The sequence below is a fragment of the Rhipicephalus sanguineus genome, chromosome 6 (assembly GCF_013339695.2).
Source record: "Rhipicephalus sanguineus isolate Rsan-2018 chromosome 6, BIME_Rsan_1.4, whole genome shotgun sequence".
In the NCBI taxonomy this organism is placed as follows: Eukaryota; Metazoa; Arthropoda; class Arachnida; order Ixodida; family Ixodidae; genus Rhipicephalus; species Rhipicephalus sanguineus.
In genome coordinates, this window is record NC_051181.1 from 122107843 (window position 1) to 122131544 (window position 23702).

The 23702-nt window shown below is 45.2% G+C and overlaps 1 protein-coding gene across 1 annotated transcript in view; it reads left to right on the top strand.

The window, feature by feature from the left end:
* LOC119396301 (protein still life, isoform SIF type 1) overlaps positions 1-23702 on the top strand; it is a 263129-nt gene that overhangs the window by 41279 nt on the left and 198148 nt on the right. Inside the window, exon 2 of the mRNA XM_049417036.1 lies at positions 8614-8871. Coding sequence (XP_049272993.1) covers positions 8765-8871 — 107 coding nt within the window. The 5' untranslated portion in view covers positions 8614-8764. The remainder of the gene's footprint in view (positions 1-8613; positions 8872-23702) is intronic.

Here is a 23702-nt window from a genome sequence, read left to right on the forward strand (position 1 = left end):
TAGTGCACGTAACATACCATCCAGTACAGTTGTACAAGTGACACCTTCGTATTATTCCGAGTTGTTCATCAATGTAGCTCAGCGCTCCTCGTGAAGCACACTGTCTGTATGACCCGCCATATGTGCATGCGACATTTTAGTGCCGCGTCAGCATGTCGGCTATCCAGTCTCTTAGCAGTGCTGGTCGTCACATTGTTGTGCGAAAATATTCAGATAATGAATTGGACAAGTACTACGCACCTGCGAGGCGAGGCTTTAGAGTAAATCCTCTAAGCCTTTCATTCTAAGCCTTGCTCTAGAGCGAGGATTAGAGCGAAAAGAATAAGCGCTACAAAGAATTATATTAAGTAGATACACAACTGCTTCTCTTTTTATTTAGGTGTGAAAACACGTGAAGTCGGGCTTCCTCAGAGCCGCTTGCGTCTATTTTCATAATATGCGATGCGTAATCTGATGTAATGTCTTTTTTTTTTGTTCTTGCACCGTACGAGGCGCAGATTTAACGTTGTCCAGAAGCTGTATGCCGAAATTTAAACAGCAAATCAGATGGAATGCACATTGTGAGCCATCGGCAAAGCAATGTCACGACGACAGACTAGATGTTTGAGTACATGGACGTACGGATGCCGCACATCTTGATAGTGGCATTATATACATAGAGCTGGTTACCAACAATCTCTGTAGTATTTCATTGTCACATCATCATCCCCTCTTCCTTCTCGCTCCCTCCACCTCACTTGTGGAGAATTAAGCTGGGGAGAGAGTTCTCATGCCGGCCTATCCACATTTCTTACAATTAAACTCTCAGTCGCCAAATGATGAATGACGACTACAGGTTTATGCACTGAGAAACGAACGCGACGTATTTAAATGCATGGGTGTATACTCTGCTTATCGTGTCATACTGGGACATGTCCATTCTAGTGCGTTGGCCATACTGAGTGACCAAAACATTAGGATTTGAAGAAAACCGGTGAAGCCTATATTAATACAATGTTCTATTCTAATAAAACGTCGGTGTGCCTTACAGATACATGTCATCCGACATTAATTACATGAAGAAGGTTGATTACGAAAAACAAAGGTGTGGTATGAAACTGTGTCATGTTTGCTACATTATGTGTTTTATGCATCGCGTGTGCGGCGGGAAACGCGCCTTCATGAGCGTGGAGGAATGCGCAGACAGCGGGGAAGCTTTCTTGCAAAAGGGGAGCGACGCGGTTAAAGGGACCGAGAACCACTTTTTATGGTGCCCGTTTTCTTTAGCGTGACGGAAAGCTTACCGGTGAGGGTGTCTAATCATGGAACGGTAACGTGGAAAACGCTGTGAAACATTCATAATAAGAATTTTTCAGTCTGCGGCGAATATGAAGTCGTAAACACAAGTGACAACCCATGCTGCAAACAGTGAGGGCTGAGAGCGAGAGCGGTTCGTGTTCGAGCGCGGCGGTTTACTGCGCATGCGTGCACTCCGCGCGCATGCGCCGCGGCACATGTTCCACTGGTTATTGCGAAGGCAGCGCCACTTCTCACCGTGCAACTCTTTTTACCTCGTAAGCAGCACACGATAGAGCGGGGGTAGATAATATTATACATACTCTAATTTTCAGGGCTAATCATGGCACGCATGACAGCATCAGACTACGTACAGCAAAAAGTGATCGACTCCATACCAGCTTCAAGGCTCTTCCGCTAGTACCGCCACGTACCGGTTCTTGTTACTTTTAAACACGATTTAAAGATATAAATCCTACTCACAAGGCGAAGAGGATGCTGGAATCTGTCACTATATTTCAGTGTCGTATCATTTTCGTCAGGATCTAACACGCTGTGACCAGTTGTCAGTCTCTTTAAGCTTTTATATTGTGTTCCTCTTAAAGCGAAGCTATTTTATTGCGATAGCAATTATATGGACAGTCTCGGCTGATTTTTGCCGTCACCGTCGCCGCCGTCATGCTGCGTATATGTATAAGTATGTATATATACATCAATATCCCAAAGAAAAATAAATCAGAAAAATGCTACCGAAGCGCGGAATCGAACCAGCGACCTCTGAATTTGCAGCGCGATGCGCTAAGCACTACTCCACAAAGCGTACATACCTCTGGCAGCTAACGGCGAGCGTTATATACACACCCTTTACCGTTTGCAGTCCTCCGAGACGGAGGCGCTTATAAGCGTTTCTTCATTACCAGCGAGATGGCGCTAGGAGCGCGCGGGCGCACTTAAAGGCGTCGGCCAGCTCTCTCGCTTCTTCTTATATTTGCGCAGCGAGAACCTTGCACTTCCGCTGTCTGCTCGCGCGGGCGCTCGAACAAACTACCGCAGTGTTCATGATTCTCAGCAGATCGAGCTACGTGGTAGCTCTCACCGCGCGTCGCATGCGTGTAGCTAAAAGCGTTTCAGATGTCGTGCACGTAACGTACGTGTACTTTTCACGTTTGCGTATGAGAAGTCCCTACGTACGTGAAATTAAAACTGTCTAGTAGCTGCCGGGTAGTGATGGACGGACGGTTGTCGCAGCGCGTCCATCACGGGGCCGCTTTTCTTGCTATCGCATTCATTGCTTCGCCCTTGCGGCGAAACTGTGACTTTTTATATTGAAACACCAGAAAGAGTGCAACAACACCTCGTCAAGCTATACACTCACTGCAATAGCTTGTTTTTCTTTTTGTTAGTTTTTTTTCGTTAAAAGATAAATAAAGTGTTGAACTGAATTAAATTAAATTGAATTGAATAAGTGGCAATACTTGATATTCATCCGCTTTATGAATGACAAAACAAATTCCGGCGAATTAAAAAAAAAACAACAACGAAAAAGGGGAAATTGTCATGGAGTGCGTGGCGTTTTCATATGGCAGTTCGTGTGTCCTATTCTAGCTCGCAAAATGATCTTGTTTTAAAAGATGATCCTTCAAGGGGCCATGACATCGTCACCCAACAATTTGCGGTTTTCAGCGAAAAATAGAAGCGTCTATTGTACCTACACATACATGAAATGTACAATGTACAATAATATTTTAGCACAAAATAAACCCTAGAAGTCGCCGGCTGTAAACCCCGCCTCCGCCGGGAAGGCCATTTTGCCATGGCGTGTGTGAGATCACGTGCTGCACGAAGTGGAGCTGTCGTCTTCTACCAAAGTATCAGCCTCTGCAAATCGTTCAATTTAAATGCCAAGCTAAGACAATCTGAAATGGATCAACTGCACGCGCAGCTGACCAGGGCACAAAGTCGTTCACCGGAATGCAGACGCTATAGCACCAACGTTACTAGACTGGGTCTAGTAACGGTTGCTAGCACAGCAAGCAGCTTGTTACACGCCACGGCTCGTGTGTGCGCCAGCGTTGCCCGACTATCAGGCCGCTCGTGTCTTTAGAAAAATATTCAATTATAAATTATGCCCTCGACCAAATGCGCGAAAATTTCGCCAGCTTGTTTGTGAACGCACAAGGATTCACCCACATAGCAGGGATTATGATCGAAAATTGAGCGCCGCGGCCCCTTTAAACTAATCCCGAAACCCAAGTTTCCTTCCAATAAGACGCTTCGAATAAACGAAGGCTGCGATTAGATACGAGAAAGTACGGTATACTGAGCCCCGTCGCTTCTCGCGAGCGTACGCGGCGAGTCGCTGGAGAGGACGCCGGAGAGGATGAGGGCGTCGGGAACGTGGAGAGAAAAGCTCGAGCGACGTCGCCGCGCGAGGGACAAAACAAGCGTCCGTGGAAAGGAAAACATCTTGACGGTCGTCGCTGAGTGCGGGCACTGTTTTTCCTGGCCCTCCCCGATATTTTCGACCTCCCCACACTGAGATCGTTCGTTCGCTCGTTGTCGAAGGCGTTATTTACTCGTACGAGCGAGCGCATTATAAGGGAATGACCAGCACATTGTCGCCGACAGCCTTACCCTCTATCTGTCTTTATTTTTTTTCCCCGCTTTTTTTTTTTCCAGACGTGTGATGACAGGCGTGCTTGACGGAAACGAAACGAGAAAGCTGTTCCCCGCGTTGTTGGCCGGCTGCTGCATCGCCGATGTCGAAGTACCATTATCGAGAGGCCCCTGCAGTACGCTTTTGTTTCGTGTAGCTGTATATAGCTATCGAATGAAAGAAGGGAATTTTAAGGGCTCGTTTCTTCGTTGATGCAAACTTAAACCGACAGATAATGACGCCAAGGAAAATATAGGCGACGTTAATTGTGCTGTTCTAACTGTATTGTAGTAATTACGTTATAAACGTGAAAAAGGTAAAGTGGACGAAAAGACAAGTGGACGAAAAGACCTTCGGATAACGCGCCCGATGCTTTGCCATTTGAGATGCAGTGGCGGTCGACCTCTCGTCCACTTTATCGGGTATTTGTTTGTATGCACATAGATGCCCGATAAAGTGGACGAGAGGAAGACCGCCGCCGTAGCTCAATTTGCAGAGCATCTGGCGCGTTGTCCGAAGGTTGCGGGTTCGGTCCCTGCTGGCGGCAAGTTGTCTTCTCGTCCACTTCACTTTCTTAGCGTTTATAATGTGATTACTACAATACGGTTGAAACAGTACAATTACCGCCCCCTATACCTTCCTTGACGTCATTATCTGTTAGTTTTCATTAACCCTCTATTGAATAGCGTCCCATATTTGACATATACCGATTAAGATTTTTTTTATTGAGAGCACAAGAGACCCAGTTGAGAATGTGACACTGCCAGAGTAATTCCCTTTGTTATGCGCACTTAGCGTAAAAAAAAGTGCTGCCATCCATGGAGGAGTAAGAAAAACGGACGTGAAATAGGTTTCGCAGTGCACGTGCAAGTTCGGCATGCGAACAACAGCGATTGCGTTTTTTTTTATCGCAAGCTTTCTTTTTTTCGCTGCAGAAGCGTGAAAAAAATTATTGTGGAATATCTCGTGACCTGAAAAATTCATGCTCTTTATTACTTTTCTCAATTTCTTTTGCCACTGCGGTATGCAGCCGGAAATCGGTATGTGCCATATTTGGCACAGTATGAATATCAGTGACGAAATGCGCAATATGATGCCATCTATGTTGTTCTCCACAATACAAATGTAAATAAAGCACAGCCTCTGAGATCATGCAGCACAGTTCTGTTGTGTAGGATTTACGTTGTGGTGGTATGTTTTTAGCTTCTTCACGAAAGTCTGAAGTACTAGCAACAGTACCTGGCAATTTTTTTTGTTACAGTATTGGCGTGGGTACATGAAAAAATTATGTGAGCTCCGACCAATTCAAGTCGATATTTAGCTTTTTTTTTTTATTTCCTCGGCAACTGGCGCTCCCAACCGCAAATCAGTGGTCGGTAATTCGAGCAGGAAAGTGTAACGAGGCAAGGCAGCATGCGAACAAACGTGTAAGCGGCCATCTTGTACATAGATATCGGCGGTCAGATGCACTAAGTGAATTGTTCAATTATGCCTCGAGACAGGAAGCAAATGCTTTGCTTCATTCCACACATCAGCTTAAAAAAATAACTTCAATCAGTGATATTTTGTTTTTCAGCCATGGCAGCAAGATCGCTCGCCCATCTGCGTGGTGTGCCATATTTGACACAAACCTGTATCTTCATTAATACAGTCACAATAAATCTGAAAATTGTTGCATATGTTCTTCTTCGTCTGTCTTATGATAAAAGTCGAGAAAATAATTTTTCAAATGACATTTTCGTAATTCATGCAATAGAGGGTTAATGTTGTATAGCTTTATAGGCTGTTTAGCGGATAGGTTTCGGTGCCGCTATATTGGGCTGTTAGCCTTGCCGTCTTGTATCTTTAACAACGAAACGAACAGTGCTACGGTGGACGCATGCGCATGGGAACGATTGGGTTGGTGCAGTCGACGTTTCATGACCGTGTCAATTTCACGTCGCGGTACACAAAAATAAAACATTCGTTTAATAGCCCAGAGGTGGCGGCGCCAACGTGTCTTACGTAAAATCGTCTATATATGTGTTGGTGTTGAGCGTTCGTTATCCGGTTTTTGCGAGCGTTTGTTCGTTAGCAGTCACCATCGCTTTCATCGCGAGGCTTGTTCACTTGCCCAAAGTTGTTCTCAAGGAAGCTCTCTTTCCCAGAATTCGGTAGTTGGAGTGGGCGCCTCTGTCGTGCCGCTGTATGTGACGTTACCGCCCGCGTGACATAGTACTCGCGTTGGCATTTTGTGGCAATTTTCGCAGTTTCGTAGATTTTATCACTTATTTTGTGCCATCGTGGTCTCGTTGTCATCTAGATTCTAGACTGTTTACGTCACTGTCTGTGCTAACACTTCTAATTGAGTAAAACCGTGTAAGAGATATTGGCAACTCGAGGGCAAATTAGTCAACAACTCCCGCTGCGCAGTGCTAGCATCCTGGTTAGCTCGAGTGGTAGAGCGACCGGCCCGGAAAGACGTTTCTCCCGGGCTCGATCCTGGGGCAGGGCCAATTTTTCTTCAAATAAGAAGCTTTCATTTGTGAGAAATCTGTATGGATTTCCTTGCGGCTTGTGGTTATTTGTCAATTGTCCCGTGGTGAATTATCCCTGTCACAACCTTTCCGCCACGTTGCGGGTTTCCGCAGAGCTCATTTGGAATATTCTGTGGAGAGTCGTGGCATGTTCTGTCTGTAATTTTTCGCTGCTAGTGTAGATGTTAGGCGTGTCGGAAAATAAAACTTCATCATTTCTATAAAAAATATTGCGTTTGGCTTACTACTGATCTTAGAATCTGAGACAGAATTTACCGGGACGTTCAAGTTTTCTATCTGACACCAGCGACGCAAGCGTGTACAATGTATGACAAGAGTTTCCGACTATAGGGTGACGTTGTCTTTCTATATCTCCGCGTCATTTCCTGTGTTTATTTATGTCCATGTTACCGAATTATGTTTTGTCCTTCTCGTGAACGTATTTCTAGCAAGAAAACGTTATGTTAAATTGTTACTGATGCTAACCACCTGTGATACAATAAATTTTTCTAAACACATTCGCCGTCAGTTTGTTTTCAAGGGACAGCTGCGCAGAGCTATCCCATTGTAGAACGCTATGAATATATTACCTTTTAACGCGAAAAGCCTTAAGTGTGTCGTTGCGCACCCCCCTGAGCGAAACACGGCCGGCGAAAGAAGTGGTAGAAAGACCCGCGTGACATACGTCACTAATGACGTCATGTGACGTCATGCGGTGATACCGTCACAGATCTTCGAAAACGTCATCTTCGACAGTCTAGCGCTCTCCCATAGTACAGTACACATGCAGTATTCTAAATGGGTTCCGAATATCTAAACTATTACACAAACTATATTAATTCTTTGACGTCTTCAGGGACAGTTTACCACTCCCCTTTGGTATAGAGCACGTAGCACTCGAAAATTGTTCATATTTTGTTCTAAGCGATTAAAGAGATTGTCTGTTATGTCCTCTGAATGGACAGCTGCATACATCTATCCCATAGTAAATGGCATAGCTTCTTTGATTTTTTTCTTCGTTATGTTCAAGTTAACTCATTGGAATACACCAGGGCACAGGAACGCCGACGTGCGAGTGCCACTGCCACCACTTAAGTTAATGATTAGGGTCGCCTCCAGAACTTTTGTTTCGTAATGTTCCACCACGTGGAATATGCCAATGATGCCCTGGACGAGAGGCTCCACCCACAGTAACCAGGGAGCCTTAAGGGAAAATAGACAACCACCCGTTTGTAGCAAGAAGCCACGAGGAAATCCACACGAATTTCCTTGTGACCCCGGACCAGGACGAATTTTTCGGCTACTAAGAGGCTTTCTTTCTGAGAAATGCTCATGAATTTCCTTCTGGCGTCGTGCTACAAACGGGTGGTTGTCTATTTTCCCTTTCTTAACCCTTCCGCCACCTTGTGGGGTTCCGTAGAACTCATTTGCGTTACAGGGAGCCTTATGTTTATTAAAGGTGTTTCGCACTCTCTCTCTCTGTTTGGAACACTCTTAACCCTGATTTAAAAATATTACCGTTAAACCATTTTAGATAGCCTTCGTCACGTAAGTTAGTCTACTATTCAGTCTTTGCGTTGTCTTTATTGATGTTCTTTTACGTATTTTTTTATTAGTTCATTACATTTGTATATATGTAGTCAATCCGAACCTGCATATAAGCAATTAATTCATGTGCTTACTTGACTTGCTTTGTCCAATTCACTGTGTGGTTATCAGTGTATATATCATAATCATCACCCAGCACCTGGAGTAGCATGTCAGGCGACTAACCAGGCAAACATCTCCAGCTTTTCATTAAAACATTTCTCTCTCTCTCTCTTGTCCGATTCTCATAGGAAGCCCTCCTACAGTTCTTACTTTAGGGCCTCTTTCTGAAAATGTTGCATCTTTACATATGCATTGTATTAAGCTATTTTGTTAGTAAACATTAAAAAAAAAATATTGCTACACATCCAGAAAGAGATGCCGTCATATCCTCAATTTCATACGCCCGAACGACTCTGTTCTCCGTGTTATTTTAAGACGCGATTGGGGGGCATATGTCTCGCGAGTGTTCGTTGAAAGAGAGTGCCGGCGAAAATTGAGTTGGGGAGCCGGCGAGCCCTATCGAGCGATCAAGCAGACTCTGAGCGTGCTCTTCTCTTGTGCTTGACCGCTGTGCAGAGAAGCCCTGCGGCGCAGCCGACCGCGGCGGAGCGCAGGGTCGGCGGGAGGAGGCGGCGGCGACGAAGGAGGAGGAGGAGGCCCGCGGCGCGGCGGCAGCAGGAGGAGGAGAGGAGGCCGCTGCTGCTGAGGAAGTGGAGGACGGGGTGCCATGGGCAACAAGCTGAGCTGCTCGTGCGCGCCGCTCGTCCGCAAGGGCTACCGCTACGAGGACACGCCCTGGCAGAACACGCGCCGCAGGGATGGACACCTGCTGCGGTGAGCGACGCACAGGGGGCGCCCCTCTCCATCCTTTTATTTTTTTCCTCTCGCTCTTTCCCCGTGCTTCCTACCGATTACTCACTCGTGCTCTCCTCCTCCAATAGAGGAGGACACAACTGATCTCGAATTATGAAGCCATTCAAGGGATCTAGCAAAAGCTGTTTAATGCGAAGCATCTCGATGGGAAGCGCAACGTAGGGTTTCGGGACGGTTTCGTGGGTCAGCACCGGCACGAAGGAGAAAAAATTATCCGAGCTAATATTGGGCGAAAACAAGCTGTAGTGACGTACTTTGATGTATCTCCAGCCCTTAAGCGAAATAGGAAAAAGAATCATGCAGGCACGGAAAGAAAAAGGGAGAGCAAGAACGCTGGTTTTCAACTAAGTTTATTACACAGAAAGAAATGGTTTTCATATATAGTGAACATGCGCCGACGGACCGTTTTTCATTCCGTGTCTGTATGTTTCCTCCTATTTCGCTTAAGGCGCTGGAAATGCATCGTAGTTCAGTATTGTAAATAGCCGAGCGAACTTCTTTATGTAGTGACGTAAAGTAGGACATGCAGACTATCATACAATTTTCATTATATTTGAGACAAAGTATACGCTAGAACATCGATAATTTTGAATACTAGAAGAAGGTGTTTAGTTTAGAACGACAGAAAGCTTAGACAAATAGGTAGGGATTCTCTTGTGTGCGGTTTGTCTGAAGTCCCGTGTTTACTCGCATTGTACCGGTATTCGTTAATCTTGGCCCCTGTCGGCACACATCTCTTGTATCGTTGGATTGTTATAAAGACGGGATGGCCAGCAATGGCCAGCAGTAGCTAACACTGGCCATTAGTCGCCCACATTGTCGAACATTTCTTAACGTTAAACCAAGAGTAGCCAACAGTTAGCCTGTAGTAGTCAACAGATGATTAAAATTAGTCCTCAGTAGTAAACGCAAGCCAACGCCTCTCACTCCCCGCTCTTCCCTGGCTGCCTACTGAACTTTCATTTGAAAATAAAATTATAATTATACTTATTTCTCAATATAGTTTACATGTCTTAGTTCTTAGTTCATACTTTTCGCCACTATATAGCCCTGAAAGCGGTGTTAGGTAAAAAACACATACATTAGATCTGAAACCCCGTGCAGTCTTCTTTTCACAGAAAGCTTAGCAGTAATAGTTAAGAATACAATAATGATTTAGTTATACAGTTATGATTGGAAAACGACGTTATTTAATCGAGAGTTATGAAACTGTTCTATGGAGCCTCGTTATCGTTATTTACCGTGAGAGTGGCGTGGACGTCTTTCAATACTGGCTTCATCAATGAATGCCCCAATCGCTTCTATTGCTTTCGGGGCGTACACAAAAGGCTGTTGAGCAATTACTCATTCATAATGGAAGCCGTACCGTTTACGCACGAATGGATGATCAGGCTGAATGGGCACCGAGTAAGCGTCCTCATTTTGTGAATGAACATCGGCTCGTTTCGAAAATTTTTTAAACTGTTGTAATTAGACGGCCGTGATTGGATTTCATTGTGTAATACCAGGTAACGCATATATGTTTTTTTTTTAAATTCTGGTCAGCGATAAATGGAGGTAAAATGTTATTAGAAGCCACAGCAGCTTACTCCAGAAATTAGGAGTGAGAGAGTCCAAGAAAAAGGAAGGAGGGGGGCGCCACAAGTTAATCGAACACAACGGCGAATAAATTAATTCAGATTAGTGAAGATGCCGCGTTTTCCTGAGCATTACAAAATAAAAACAAGCACACCGCGCAACACTAGTTAGTCACAGCTCACAAGTATGTTGGGATGTCTATCAGTACACGTGTTTAGGTAGCGGTTATAGTAGAGGAAGGTGCAGAACATCATTACCATTGGTCGACAAAACGAAAGGAATTCATTCGTACTCACTAATAAAAATTATTTTTTTTTTTTTTTGCTACAGGCTCACTCATACTCTGACTCACCGAAGTTCTGCTCAACCAGACTTGCTCGAACTCAGCTTCACTGAACTTTTGCTTTGTCGAGCGCACTCGGACTCAAAATCAGCAATATATTCAGTTCGGTCGTGCATACTCGGACTCAGACTCGCCAGCGCCCTGCTCGATCGGGCTCACTTGGACTCAATCACCAATATCCTGCTCAGCTGGGCTCACTATAAGACTCAATAAAATCTTAGTCAACGGCACTCACACAGACTTACGCGTCTGTCTGTGCCTGAGTTAGTGTGTGTGAGTAGATTCAAGACTTTTCTGATCGATGCTCAGAAAAAAAAAAGTTTTAGTCAATGGGAATCGCAAGACGAGCCATTGATAAGGCGGACGTGAATAAGAATGGGAGTGATGCAAGGTGACTAAATCAAGGCTTTATGTATGTATGTATGTATGTATGTATGTATGTATGTATGTATGTATGTATGTATGTATGTATGTATGTATGTATGTATGTATGTATGTATGTATGTATGTATGTATGTATGTATAGGCTTGCGCACAGGGGGGGCAGGGGGGCGATCGCGCCCCCCCCCTAATCACCTAGGAGGGGGGGGGCGCAAAATCTGTTTCGTACATTGACCCTTCTATTCACCTAAGGGAGGGGGGCGCAAAATCTGCCCATTGACTTAGTAGGGTGGGGGGGCGCTGCGATGAACCTTCGCCCCCCCCCCCCTGATGGGGAACCTTGAGTATGTATGTATGTATGTATGTATGTATGTATGTATGTATGTATGTATGTATGTATGTATGTATGTATGTATGTATGTATGTATGTATGTATGTATGTATGTATGTTCCGTCGCCGTCGACGTATGCGGCCGTCGACACCAACATAATCATTGATCGTTCCGTTGCCCGCACAAGTCGATGTGGCTTCGCCTCGTTCCGCGCGTTTTTTACGCTGAACAAATACTGGGCCGGAGTTATCGCGCTTCGCGTTCTAGAAAGCGGCGCTCAGAGCGAGCGATTGTAACCATTAAGCGTCATGCTGACACCGCTTGTGCACAAACACGGAAGATAATGGCTGTTCCACGCCTTCTAGCCCGGTACAGCGCACTTCCAAGTATGCGTACGTTTGCACGAACACTGCTATTCGTCTCTTTGACAGTGTTATCGCGCATGCGTTATTGGGGACATAAACTTTTCCCCCTCACAACGGCATGCTTGAGTAGCCGTTGCCTGCCTTGCACTTCCGTATATGTGTGATAATAAAAACGGTTTTATTATATCGGCAATAAGAATCTCGAAATAAAGCTTGCTCGCATAGCACTGGCGCTGTTAACTAATGCCGGTCAGTGTTGGTTTTTATTGGATATTGGGTATTGGCACAGCCAGTAGTAACGAACATATGCCAACATTAGGCTGCGTTAGCTAACAGTGCTATCGGGTACCGTGTTTACGCGCTTGATACCAGAACTCTTAGCCAACGTGAGCTTATTTTTGCTATTAGTTTATTAGAAGTTAGAGGTAAATAAAGGCATTTGTATTGCATTTCTCTCGCACTTACCGATAAGTAATCTCTGATTACACTTTTAAGTACGCGCATGTTCGCAATTCTTTCTTATGCAATGTGTAGCATCAAGCAGAGGAGCGCACAAAAGAGCCTAGACATTGTTCTGAAGCGAAAAGAAACCATTATTGAGGTCCTGAGAGCGAAATGTATGGCTTCCATTATCGTGGATTTGTGTCCAGACATGACCTCCGTGGTGAACAACAGTGGATTTGCCTGCTACATGTGGTCCGCGACAGATCCTCAACGTTCGCAGAGAGATGGCAAAGTCGCGTGAAAAATATTTGCGAACGTTCACACTCCACAAACACCACTTAAAATTGAAGTTCGATCATTTTCTTCTCGAGAAACAAAAATATTTAGAAAAGAAAAAAAGAAAAAAAAAACAGGTTGACTATAAAATAATTTGGAAGCACTTAGGTCGTCATTTTGGAGACGGAAGAACACGAACAGGCGGTCAGTTTAGCACCCATTTGAGAAAAAGGGAAGCGGGGATTTCAAGTCAAAACACCAGACTGAATTTCCTTTAAAGTTTGTTTGTGTATTCGGATGACGCACGTAGTTGCAGACACATGAAGAAAATGAACTAAACTGTTGCCCACCGAACCTTTCACGCAAGTGTTGGTCTGAACACGGCGTGAAAGTATACCTTCGCGAAAGCCCTGTGTTGCTATTTTTGTTCCTAAGAAGTGGTAGCTGTTGAGAGTGCTTCCTCGTGCATTTTGCAATACCCTTCGCTCCTATTAGGATCGTGTTTATTGTGTTTTCATGGCTAAAAAAAAAGCAGTAATAAAAACTCTTCTTTTTTTTCAACACGGTATTTCATGCGCTCATAATAGATACCGCTCATAACATGAAAGTGAAACGTGTTTTCATACCAATGGGAAGTTGGGCGAGTTGCCTTTGACTCACGACGTGAAAAGCCACGAAAAAGACGACGACACAGGATAGTCGTCCTACGTTTTCTATTCTTTGTCAGGGTCTTTTGAGGCTTTTCACGTCATGCGCCTTCACAAGAGTAGTTGCAGGTTTGTTGGACACTAAGAAAAACAAGCGCATACACTTTTACAGTGACTATTGTTGTCGATCCAACATGGCAGCCTTCGTGTTCAAGTATTTTCTTCTGGAGAAAAAAAATATTCAGCCAGTTCTACGCCGTGAAAAGCGTCGGACAGCGAAGGTGTGAGCGGGCGAGTGTATGTGATTGGCTGGTGAGGTCACGTGCATTATCATCATCACGAGCGTCCCTAGCGAAGAGGCGGGAACCTGCCCCTACGTGACACCAGACAGACATGCAGACGGTGCAGGCTTGACTTCGAACAGCTCTGCCCTTAAAAATGTATTTAGACTCACTTAAGCCGGTATCCTCGAAATGGACGAACGAGGACAAGCGCGCAGTGAGGTTAGCACACAAACCCTAGTGAAGCCTAATACCGAATCTCCATGCCGACGACTAACGTTGTCCACGTGAGCAACTCCTTGCAGCTGAAGCATTTAACGTAACGCCGTGACCCAGCGAATGGTGAAACCCCGCAGCCACATGAGTTCACACATTGTGCAAGCGAAGCCGAAGGAGTTGTCCGTTAATTGCTTCGCAAGCTCGCGGTCCGTTGCCGCGTAAGGTACACTATATTTGCGGTTCGGTGGCCGTTCAAACTGCACTGCGGATGCAACCAGGAATGGCAGCCTTATCCGATGCGGAAGAGAAACTATGCGTCAAATCTGCGTGTTACCGTAGACCGCCAGAGAAGCAGGGGTGCGCGAATATTCGAAAATTTCCAATAAAGAATCGAATAGCGTTCTATTCGATTCGGTACTCGGATCTAATGGCGCATATTCGAAATACCGAATATTTTTCGAATATTTTTCGAATAGTCGGCAACTACGAAAAGTGCGTGAAGGAACGACATGTCAGAACATCGAAATACCCAGATGCATGCAGCCCATGTACTTACAGGACTATCGACGCTATATTGATCACATGACGAAGGCGTTTTTGTTTAAAACTCCACTGTCGCCGAAGCGACAGTGTCATCAATCCACTATCTTCACCATGACATTCATGGTGATGTTAACTCATGAAAATTGCTTAATATATATGTATCAGTTTTATTTAAGAGCTGTTGACAAAGTACCACCTTGAATACTGTAGTCACTGCTATATTTCAGCCTACGGTTACAAAATATTTCGCATGCTCTAGTTGCTGCTATGTGCGAGCTTGGCTCAGTTTAAAAATCGTGGTATTTTTTGTTTGTTAGAAGTAATCGTAATGTTCCTTTGTGAAAGCTTGTAAATATTTGTTTCAAATAAAATGTTGGAGGATTCCTGGGCTGTTTTGAAAAATGTTACCTTACCAGGCTAGGGCTACTTTGAAAATGGTTGACGTCGAAAACTATTCGAACAGTATTCGATTTGTATTCGTATTCGATTCGGCGTCATCACTATTCGATTCGGTTCTTAACTTCACTATTCGCACACCCCTACCGAGAAGAGATACTGTACCAGAGAACCCAGAGAATGGCAAAGTGGCACCATCTCGCGCGGATGCTAGAAAACAAGCGTCGCCTTGTTTCTTGACGTAATTTCCGGGACATTCGTAGAAATTCCAGGTGGAGCGGCCCAGGAAGGGCTTTCTTGTTAGTGAGACGATCTTGTGAAGATGCAAGGAAACTTGCGCGCTCTTTTGGGGACGTCATTTCCGTGACGTGCACGCAGACTAGAATTATTTCGTTTCGAATAAAGTTTTGAAGGACAGTTTCTACTCCGTACTTTACGTCACTATTGAAAGCGAAACGAGACAAGTTCAGAAGAAGACGAGTCCACGAAGTTATGCGAAATCATCGTACGAGGGATGTCGCTGGAGCCAGAGCTTCGACAAGACGACCTGTCTCGCCAGTCCCGTGTCGTGCCATGACGAAGACAAAGTTCCCTTTGTGGAGAACGTCGGCTTCAGCGAGATTCCTTGTTCGGCGACTTTTCATCACATAACATTACTGAGGCTATCTTCCCCCCTATGTTAGCTCGGAAAATGTCTTTTTTTTTTCTCTCCAGGCTGATCTATAGAATACTTCTGAGACGCCAGTTTATACGCTTCCCATAGAATGCTTTACATTAAAAGACAGAAAGCAGCGACAGCGAACATCGTCTTCCTACTCAGCCGAAACTAAATTCACGACGGTAGAAACTCACTTCTGCTGAAGCCACAAGGTAGAAGAGTTTTGGAAGGGAGGAACGTGTCATCCATCGGTAACTTCGTGTTATTTGTTCCTCGTTGTTTCATACTACATACGCGTACGTACGTGGAAATTCTTTATCAGCGGTGCTATTTAAGCTCGGAGTAAGGCCGGTGTCGCAGACAGAAAACTCGAGGGGTATGCGCCGCAGAGAGCGGGTATGTGCGAAGCAGCTCCTAGCATAGCACAACCATGCATAGTTAGACTATTTTACGGATGCGTTTCGGTGCCACCACATTGGGCCGTTAACCTTGCCGTTTCGTATCTTTAACAACTAAACGAACAGTGCTACGGTAGACGTGTACGCATTAAAACGGTTGGGTTGGTGCTTTCGACGTTTCGTGACTTTATCAATTCACGTCGCGATATACGAAGATAAGTAAACATTCGTTTAACAGTCCAAGGTGGCGGCGCCCATATGTCTTACGTAAAGCCGTCAATTGTATAGCAAGGCGATGGGAAATGGAAGTGTGGGCGAGGAGGATGGAAAGGAGGAGGGTAGAGCATGGCATTTCGCGTTTGACGAGGCAGCTAAGGCTTTCGCCTTAATAAATGAATCGAAATGATGATGATACTGGACGATGACGAAGATGGTGCTCGATATGAGACTAAGCTGTCTTAGCCTATACCCTCACACACACTCGCGCGCTTACAGCTTTGCTATCTAACGGTTTTCACGGCGTGCAACTGGCTTTTTTTTTTCTCGTCCCGGGGTGAGGACGTTTATAGTGACGCCCGCTGAAAGCGTAAAGCGAGCTCGCCGGCCTGTTTCCGACGTCCCACTTCGCAGCCGCGCCTTGCTTTGTCGACGCGGTTGGCAGCCTTGTTTGCGGGGCCCCGAGAGCTGTGTATATTGACATAAGCGACGCGGCCTCCTAAAACGCCCGCTCGTCCCGGGCGAACCCCTCTCGAGAGAGGTCCTTCGGAAGCGACACGTTCCTTCTTTCTTCCCCGCTCTTCGGCGTCTTCTTTATATCAAAGTGTTTTTTTTTCGCTAACTGCATCAGCAAACCGAGTGTTTTCTTTCTTTTGACCCTATTTCTCGCTTCATTGTGATTCACACACTGTCTGTAAATACGAATGCATTAGAGCAGAGTGTACTTGCATCCTTTTCTAGGAGTGGGGGATCCTGAGCTGTGCGTGAAGTCGCACAACGGGAGGAGAATCTGGGGCTCGGTGTTTAGGAAAGTATTTGATTGATCGATGGGATTTAACGCCTCCGTTCGACACTAGAAGGGCTTTTGGGAGGCATCGAAAGGGGTTCTGATTAATGATTTACTGAGTTTATAACAAAATATCAATGATTTAGAGTATAATAGTACTTGCTGTTGCCCTAGCTGGTGCATCTTGAGTATAAATAGTCAAATTCACGACCACACAAGAACAAACAGACAGGACGGGCGCTTATCCTGTCTATGTGGTCGTGTTTTTGGCGCCTGAGTTTACTGCTTATACCAGAGATTTAGAGTACCATGCATTCTGTCTGCTATGGGAAATCTGTACATTGCTGTTCCTACTGCTTCAACTACACACATAGCTGGTTCACCTTCCCACTTGTCTACGCTGCAAAGATTTACGCGTTAGGTCTCTTTAACGTTGAAGCTATGGGCGCAGACAGCGAAGAAGCGATCGCTTCTTATCTAAAAAAAAAAAGAAATCTAGCCGCACAAATGGGCCAGTTGGTCTCGCGCTAAGTTAGAGGAAGGTATATCTACACACTGCAATAATCTTGATTTTGACTTTGTGTCCACTTCTATGTTTTGCGCTACCATACTTGTACTTGGAATGCGAACTATACCGTTTTATCTGCGAAGCCATTCTTAGTCGACCCATCGCCGACGCCGGCGGTGTAACGCTGGTTACGTGGCTTTGCGGCTTGGCGGGAATAGGTCTCGGTAGGAAGGGGGCAGGCTGCGCCGGGCCGAGAGGGGCGAGAGTGAATCAGAATCAGGAATGGTTTTATTTAGCCATCGAATGAATTACAAAATTTGTGTATTCAGAAGGAGGTCCCATAGTCAGAGACTGAATCGGCACCTCCTACAGTAATGAATATAGAAAAAAAAATTAATTGATGCAGTAAACAGTGGTACAGAAAATAGGTAATATATACATCGCAGGTAAAAAAGAAAAGGAGTTATACTTAAGAAAAACAACAGCAGAAAGCAGCAACAGAAACTGAAATTAGACAACATAAAGAAATAGAGGTAATTGAATTCTCCCAAACAGTTTCCAGATAATTACATGGTGAAAGGTAGTAAAAAATAAACGACGAAAAAGAAAACTTGAACAGTAACATCTGATATCAGCAATGTAGGATGATGATGCGATGCTGCGTTAACATTAGGTTGTGAGAAGGCATGAAAGGGAGCGGGAGTAATGTAAGTGACCAAAACTATTCAGATTATGGAATGGATGCGAGGAAAGTCTTTATATCTTTTTTTGAATATGCCGATTGATTGCGAGGTTTTCATTCCTGAATGTATAGTATTCCGGAGATAGATTCCAGTGAAGTGGGCTGTTTGTTTGCCATAGTTAGTATGAGCTATAGGTAAGATAAAATTGTGATTTTGTGCAAACCTTGTCAAGTTTGTGTTCTCTAGACTTGATGGAGGGATTGTAAACAAAGGAAGCTGATTTTTTATTTGCTTGAAAACTAGTATTCCTAGATGAAGTTTGGCGGAAAGTGGAAACCACTTGGAAGGCGCGTCAAGAGGGGCGAGCGTGAGGCTCGGCGGAAAGAGCCAACCAATGAGAAGCGCGTCAAGAGGGGCGATGGTGAGGTTCGGCGGAAAGAGCGTCAGAACCCAGCTGTTTGCGTGAAGTAGGTCAGTGATGGGCTCGGTGGAGTATAATAGAGGGTGTCGGTTCTTCGGGAGTTCGCTCTTCCAGAATGGCCAAGACTGCTCGTACTGCCGAAGAAGAAGCCGCCGCACGTAGGCAATAGACAGGCAATAGCGTGACGAAAGGGGCATTAGCTTCGTTGTTTCGACGGCTTTCACGGAGTGGAGGTGGCTGGATTCCTTTTAGAGTTAACAGATGCGAAAATATTTCATGTTCTATCTCTTTCTACACTCTATGAAACTCTATGACTTTGTGTAATTTTTCAAGATACTTCAGTGGAATTTCGTCGAGCGTAAATGTCATGCGCTGTTTAAGTTCTTGGGTAAAGGTTTTCATTTTTATTTCGTGATCGTTTGACGTATCGATTGACACAGCTTGTTCTCAACATCATTGAGCGTTCACTGTTTACTTACCTGCCGCACTCAGCTAAACGTTAAAGAACATAAAAACAACAAATCTGGTTTCTGAAGTGAATCGCTTGCGTTCTCTGTTCTTCTTCTTTTTTTTTTCAGGATTGTGAACTAAGCGAGCCAGAGCCATGTGGCGTCAGCTTGTTAGGGAAACTGACGAAACAAGGTGGAAGATTAAAAGCAAAACCACCAACAAACGCAGGGCTGTGCACACGACGGAATAATTAACAAACAGAGCGCACAACCAGGCAACCGTGTATATTGCAGCGTACGGTATAGATCGAACGGTTTCTATATAAGCGCAAGTTCTTACCAGCGATCGATGTATCGTCAGAGTGAATGACGGCGATGTAATAACAATAAAGCGAGAGCGTAAAGAGAACGGTCAAGTCATGCTAAGACGCGAGGCTCGGAGGCAATAAGGGTACCGTGACGGGCCCCGGCCGGCGGGGCTGGGAAGTGAGCGATTGGGACCGATTTCTATTGACACCGATTTCCCAAGAACGTGGAAATGCCATTGCGCAAGTCGAAGCTGCAGATGATGGAGAGGCTTACAACATCGGAGAATACGAAAACGTTGTAGGTGGTCATCTATCTATCTATCTATCTATCTATCTATCTATCTATCTATCTATCTATCTATCTATCTATCTATCTATCTATCTATCTATCTATCTATCTATCTATCTATCTATCTATCTATCTATCTATCTATCTATCTATCTATCTATCTATCTATCTATCTATCTATCTATCTATCTATCTATCTATCTATCTATCTATCTATCTATCTATCTATCTATCTATCTATCTATCTATCTATCTATCTATCTATCTATCTATCTATCTATCTATCTATCTTAAATTCATTACCTTAATTTCCAGATTTCTAAATCTTCCTAATCTTCCTTGCGTTACTGGGGGACAGACGCTGCCCGCCAAGGCGGTTTGTTGCTGGATTTGTGAGCGGCGACAGCAAGGACACGTGCGCGCATGCGTTCCTCATTCGGCCCAGAGCACTGCTAGTGAGCAATAGATGGCTTGCACGTGACGTCATGGACGCCGCTTCTGAATGTACTGGTACTCCACGATGGTGGTTTTGATGACAAACAAATTGCGACAATCTGAAAACAACGTGGTAGTAGTGTCTCGATCTGTTCGTGCATAATGAAATAACCTGCATGTGATGTTTTGATAGCATTAATGTGGCATCGCAAACGTCGCGTCTCCACATGCTGGTGCTCCAACATGATGGTTTCCGTGACGTCAGTGCAAGCCATCTATAGTTACGTTGTGACGCACCACGGATGCAATCCGAGAACTCTGCGCGTTCGCGGGGGCGGCAGTGTTGCGGCCGTGGGTGCCCCCATTTGCGATAAGAGCAGTGGCGCCACTCGACGTTGCTTTGGAAGCCTATAGCGGACTTATTTGTAAGACACGTTATTAGACGAATCGGCAATCGAACGCTAGAAAAAAAAAAAGAAAAACAAGATTCATAAGCCCTTGCTCTATTGGGGAAGGGGGAGGGGGGGGGCAAGCTAAGCTTGGCGTGTGCGTGTCTAAAAATTGGACCGTCACCCACGTGCTTGGCAGCGCAACAAGGCTCATGCGTCCATGTCCAGGCAACAATGTAGTGTGACAACGTGGAATGACAAGTCACCTCGGTAAAAAATCAGATTGCCTTATCAGAAACGTCTGGTCACCGACAATCGAACGATCGAGAGAGCATCAGTTGTTCGAAAACGTCGCATGCACCCCGCCACGGTGGTCTAGTGATTATGGTGCTCGACTGCCGGCCCGGAGGTCGCGGGATCGACTCCCTACCGTGGTGGCCGCATTTCGATGGCGGCGAAATCTTTGAAGCCCGTGCCCTTAGATTTAGGCGCACGTTAAAGAATTCCAGATGGTCGAAATTTCTGGAGCCCTCCACTACGGCGTCCCTCATAACGTGGTTTTGAGACATAAAACCCCAAAAATTATTCTATTATATAAACGTCGCATAGAAGTACACCTGCGACCGGCGCACTTTTGAGGGCTGCATGTGACTGCGCTTTCGGGTGCCATGTTTTTTTTTTTTTGGTCACACCTACAATGCCAATGGCACTTGTGAGGCAACGCAAGCTACGCCTGATAAAAATAAAGGAAAACTATAAACTACATCTATTTTCCTACGCAATACGTCACTTGGTTGCAGTGTTGTAGTCGTTACAGAAAAAAAGTAACTAAATACGTTACTCGTTACACTAATAAAAAAGGAACGCGTTGCCGCCCTACGTTACCTCCCAAAAAAAGATAACGCGTTACCGTTACCGTCCTTATTCTCATTTAATAATTGTAGCGCTACATTAGACGAGTCCCTTTCTTCTTGTCCTCGTCTAATGTAGCGCTACAATTTTTAAATAAGAATGTATCACCAACTAGCCCCGCAACGTGTTTTTTAAGTTACCGTTACCGTTACAAAAAAAAAGTAACCTACGTTACTTGTGCCGTTACTCCATGGTCAAAAATTGGAATCAGTGCGTCTTCGCGGCAGGAACCCAAAGTAACAATGTTGTAAAGGTGATATTTATATTTGACATAAAACGCGTATCCGAAAAGCGATCTTACCTAATGTACTGGTTTAACGAGAATAGCTTGCACAAATATGCCGGAGCGCAGCAATATTCTAGTGGCCTATAAAGTTGCATGTCGAATTAGTTGCAATGGCTTCTAACTCTGTGATACAAGGTAAAGCCATTTTTCCCAGTGTGGCATTAAACACAAAAATATATTTAATAATCCGCAAAGAAAGCGTTACGCAACTCTTAACAAATTTACAGTAGATATGATGGTGTGTTTCTACTAACAGAACACATAGTCAAATATTGTAGTCATAAAGAAATGCTTAAATGGCTTAGTTCCGTCAGAAAAATATTTGCACACATATCCAATTTCTCCCCTTTAACGTGTATAATTGCCGTGAGAATCGCAAGGGTTCATGTAAAGATGTTCAAGGTCAGACCCGTTCGCTCAAAAATTGAGTAACTACAGAAACATATACCCGCAGTGGCCGATAGAAAGAAACGAATTTCATTTTGAAAACGAAGTTGATAACCAGCGCTAAAGCATTGCAAAGTGAACCTTCTAATAACTACAACAGGTTGTAGAGTTCAAGCAATAACTGCATTTCAAATATGTCATCCGACAGCTTGTCTCGTTTCGCCCGTACCTACGGTAAATAGGCGCTCGATGGACGCATTACATCATGCTCTTAACGCCTGGCGCGCCGGCAGCAGTCCGCCACTGCGACAAAAGAAAGTCGGGGCGCCTATATATGAGACGAAGTACTTTTGTTTAAAATTCCCAGCATAATCGGAATAAAAAGTAACGCGAGTAACGCGACACCTCACGTTACCGAAAAACGGTAACGTTCCCGTTACAACTCCGAAAATGGTGACGAGTACGTTACTAATTTATACCGAAAAAAGTAACGCGTTACCAGTAACGCCGTTACTTGTAACGCGTTACCGACAACACTGCTTGGTTGATAGTGCTGTTCCAAAGATTCCTGAACTGTGACTCGAAATCAAGGGACGCCTTCGGCTTTGTGTATACAAACAGAGTAGGGCCAAAAAAAGAAAATAAGACGAGAAAGGGCTATAGCGCGCAAGTGTATTTCGTCGGAAACAATAAGCCACCTTGGTGTGCTCCAAGTTTAAAGCCCTGTGCTATTTCAAGGGCGTGCGATGCAGAATAAGGACATCTGAGTGGCACGATTCTTTTAGATGCGAAGCATCTTTTTATCGGGGCTGTGTCCGGTGGTGGTGATGGCGTCCGCGCTCCACTGCGCATGCGCATCCCCTCCCCCTCTCTCTCCTCTCCTACGCGTTCCCCTCTCGCGCGCCTCATTCTCTCCTGCGACGAGTAGGCAGCAGTGACGCCTCCGGCGTCTTGAAGTGGTACGAGCGGCCGGTGGCCGCCTCTGCTTCTGTGGCTCTAGACGCGGGGCGCTCGTGCTCTCCTTCCCTCGCTGAAGAATCTCACAAGGACACCAATGGCATAAACTGCAGAGAGGCAGACGCACATGATCTTGCGACTTTGCGGGAGTCGAATACCTCTGACCTCGGCAGTTCCACGCAGCGGGAGCTGGATGGAGACTGGAAGACAGTGCTGATTCAACGCCAGAGGAAGGCACAGGCTCGAGAACGCAAGAAAAAAAAAATTGGCCGCGCATCTGTGGGCTTCGCTGCAAATGTCGTCTAAAGACGATAGAAGAGGCGCTGCGTGCGATATGGACGCCATCTGGCAATACGTCGGGAACATGAGTGCTGTGTTGCGGACTGGTAGTCCCGGCGCAGCAGCAGGCGAAGACCGGCGGTGACCAACACGACCGGCGGGGACGCCAGCCAGCCCGAACACGCGGTTTGGCGCGAAGCGCTGAAGCGGAAGAAACATCTGCACTCAACGAGTACTCTCCACACACTCTTTTATTTACACGTCGCCTGGCTAAAACAGGAATGCCGGAGCGGCGCCCCATGGCATTCGTACAATGCAATACAGAACCGAAACCGAAACACGACAATGAGCTCGTGCAGAGGTTACGGAAGAAGTCAAGTTTAACGCGCAGTCGCATTTTAAGCGCAGCTTAAGAAACTAGGGTCTTTAGAATTATGTATGTATGTATTTTCTATTAAAGGAACACACCACGTAATACTTACCTAGTGATAGTGTGCCTCAGATATGCGTAATGTCTGCTTTTTGATCGACAATATACACAAGTATGAACCTAGTGAGCCGTTCAAGATGCCTGGCCCTTGGGCAAGTGGTTCAACTTTGGCCGAGTGGCCGAATCGAGTGACGT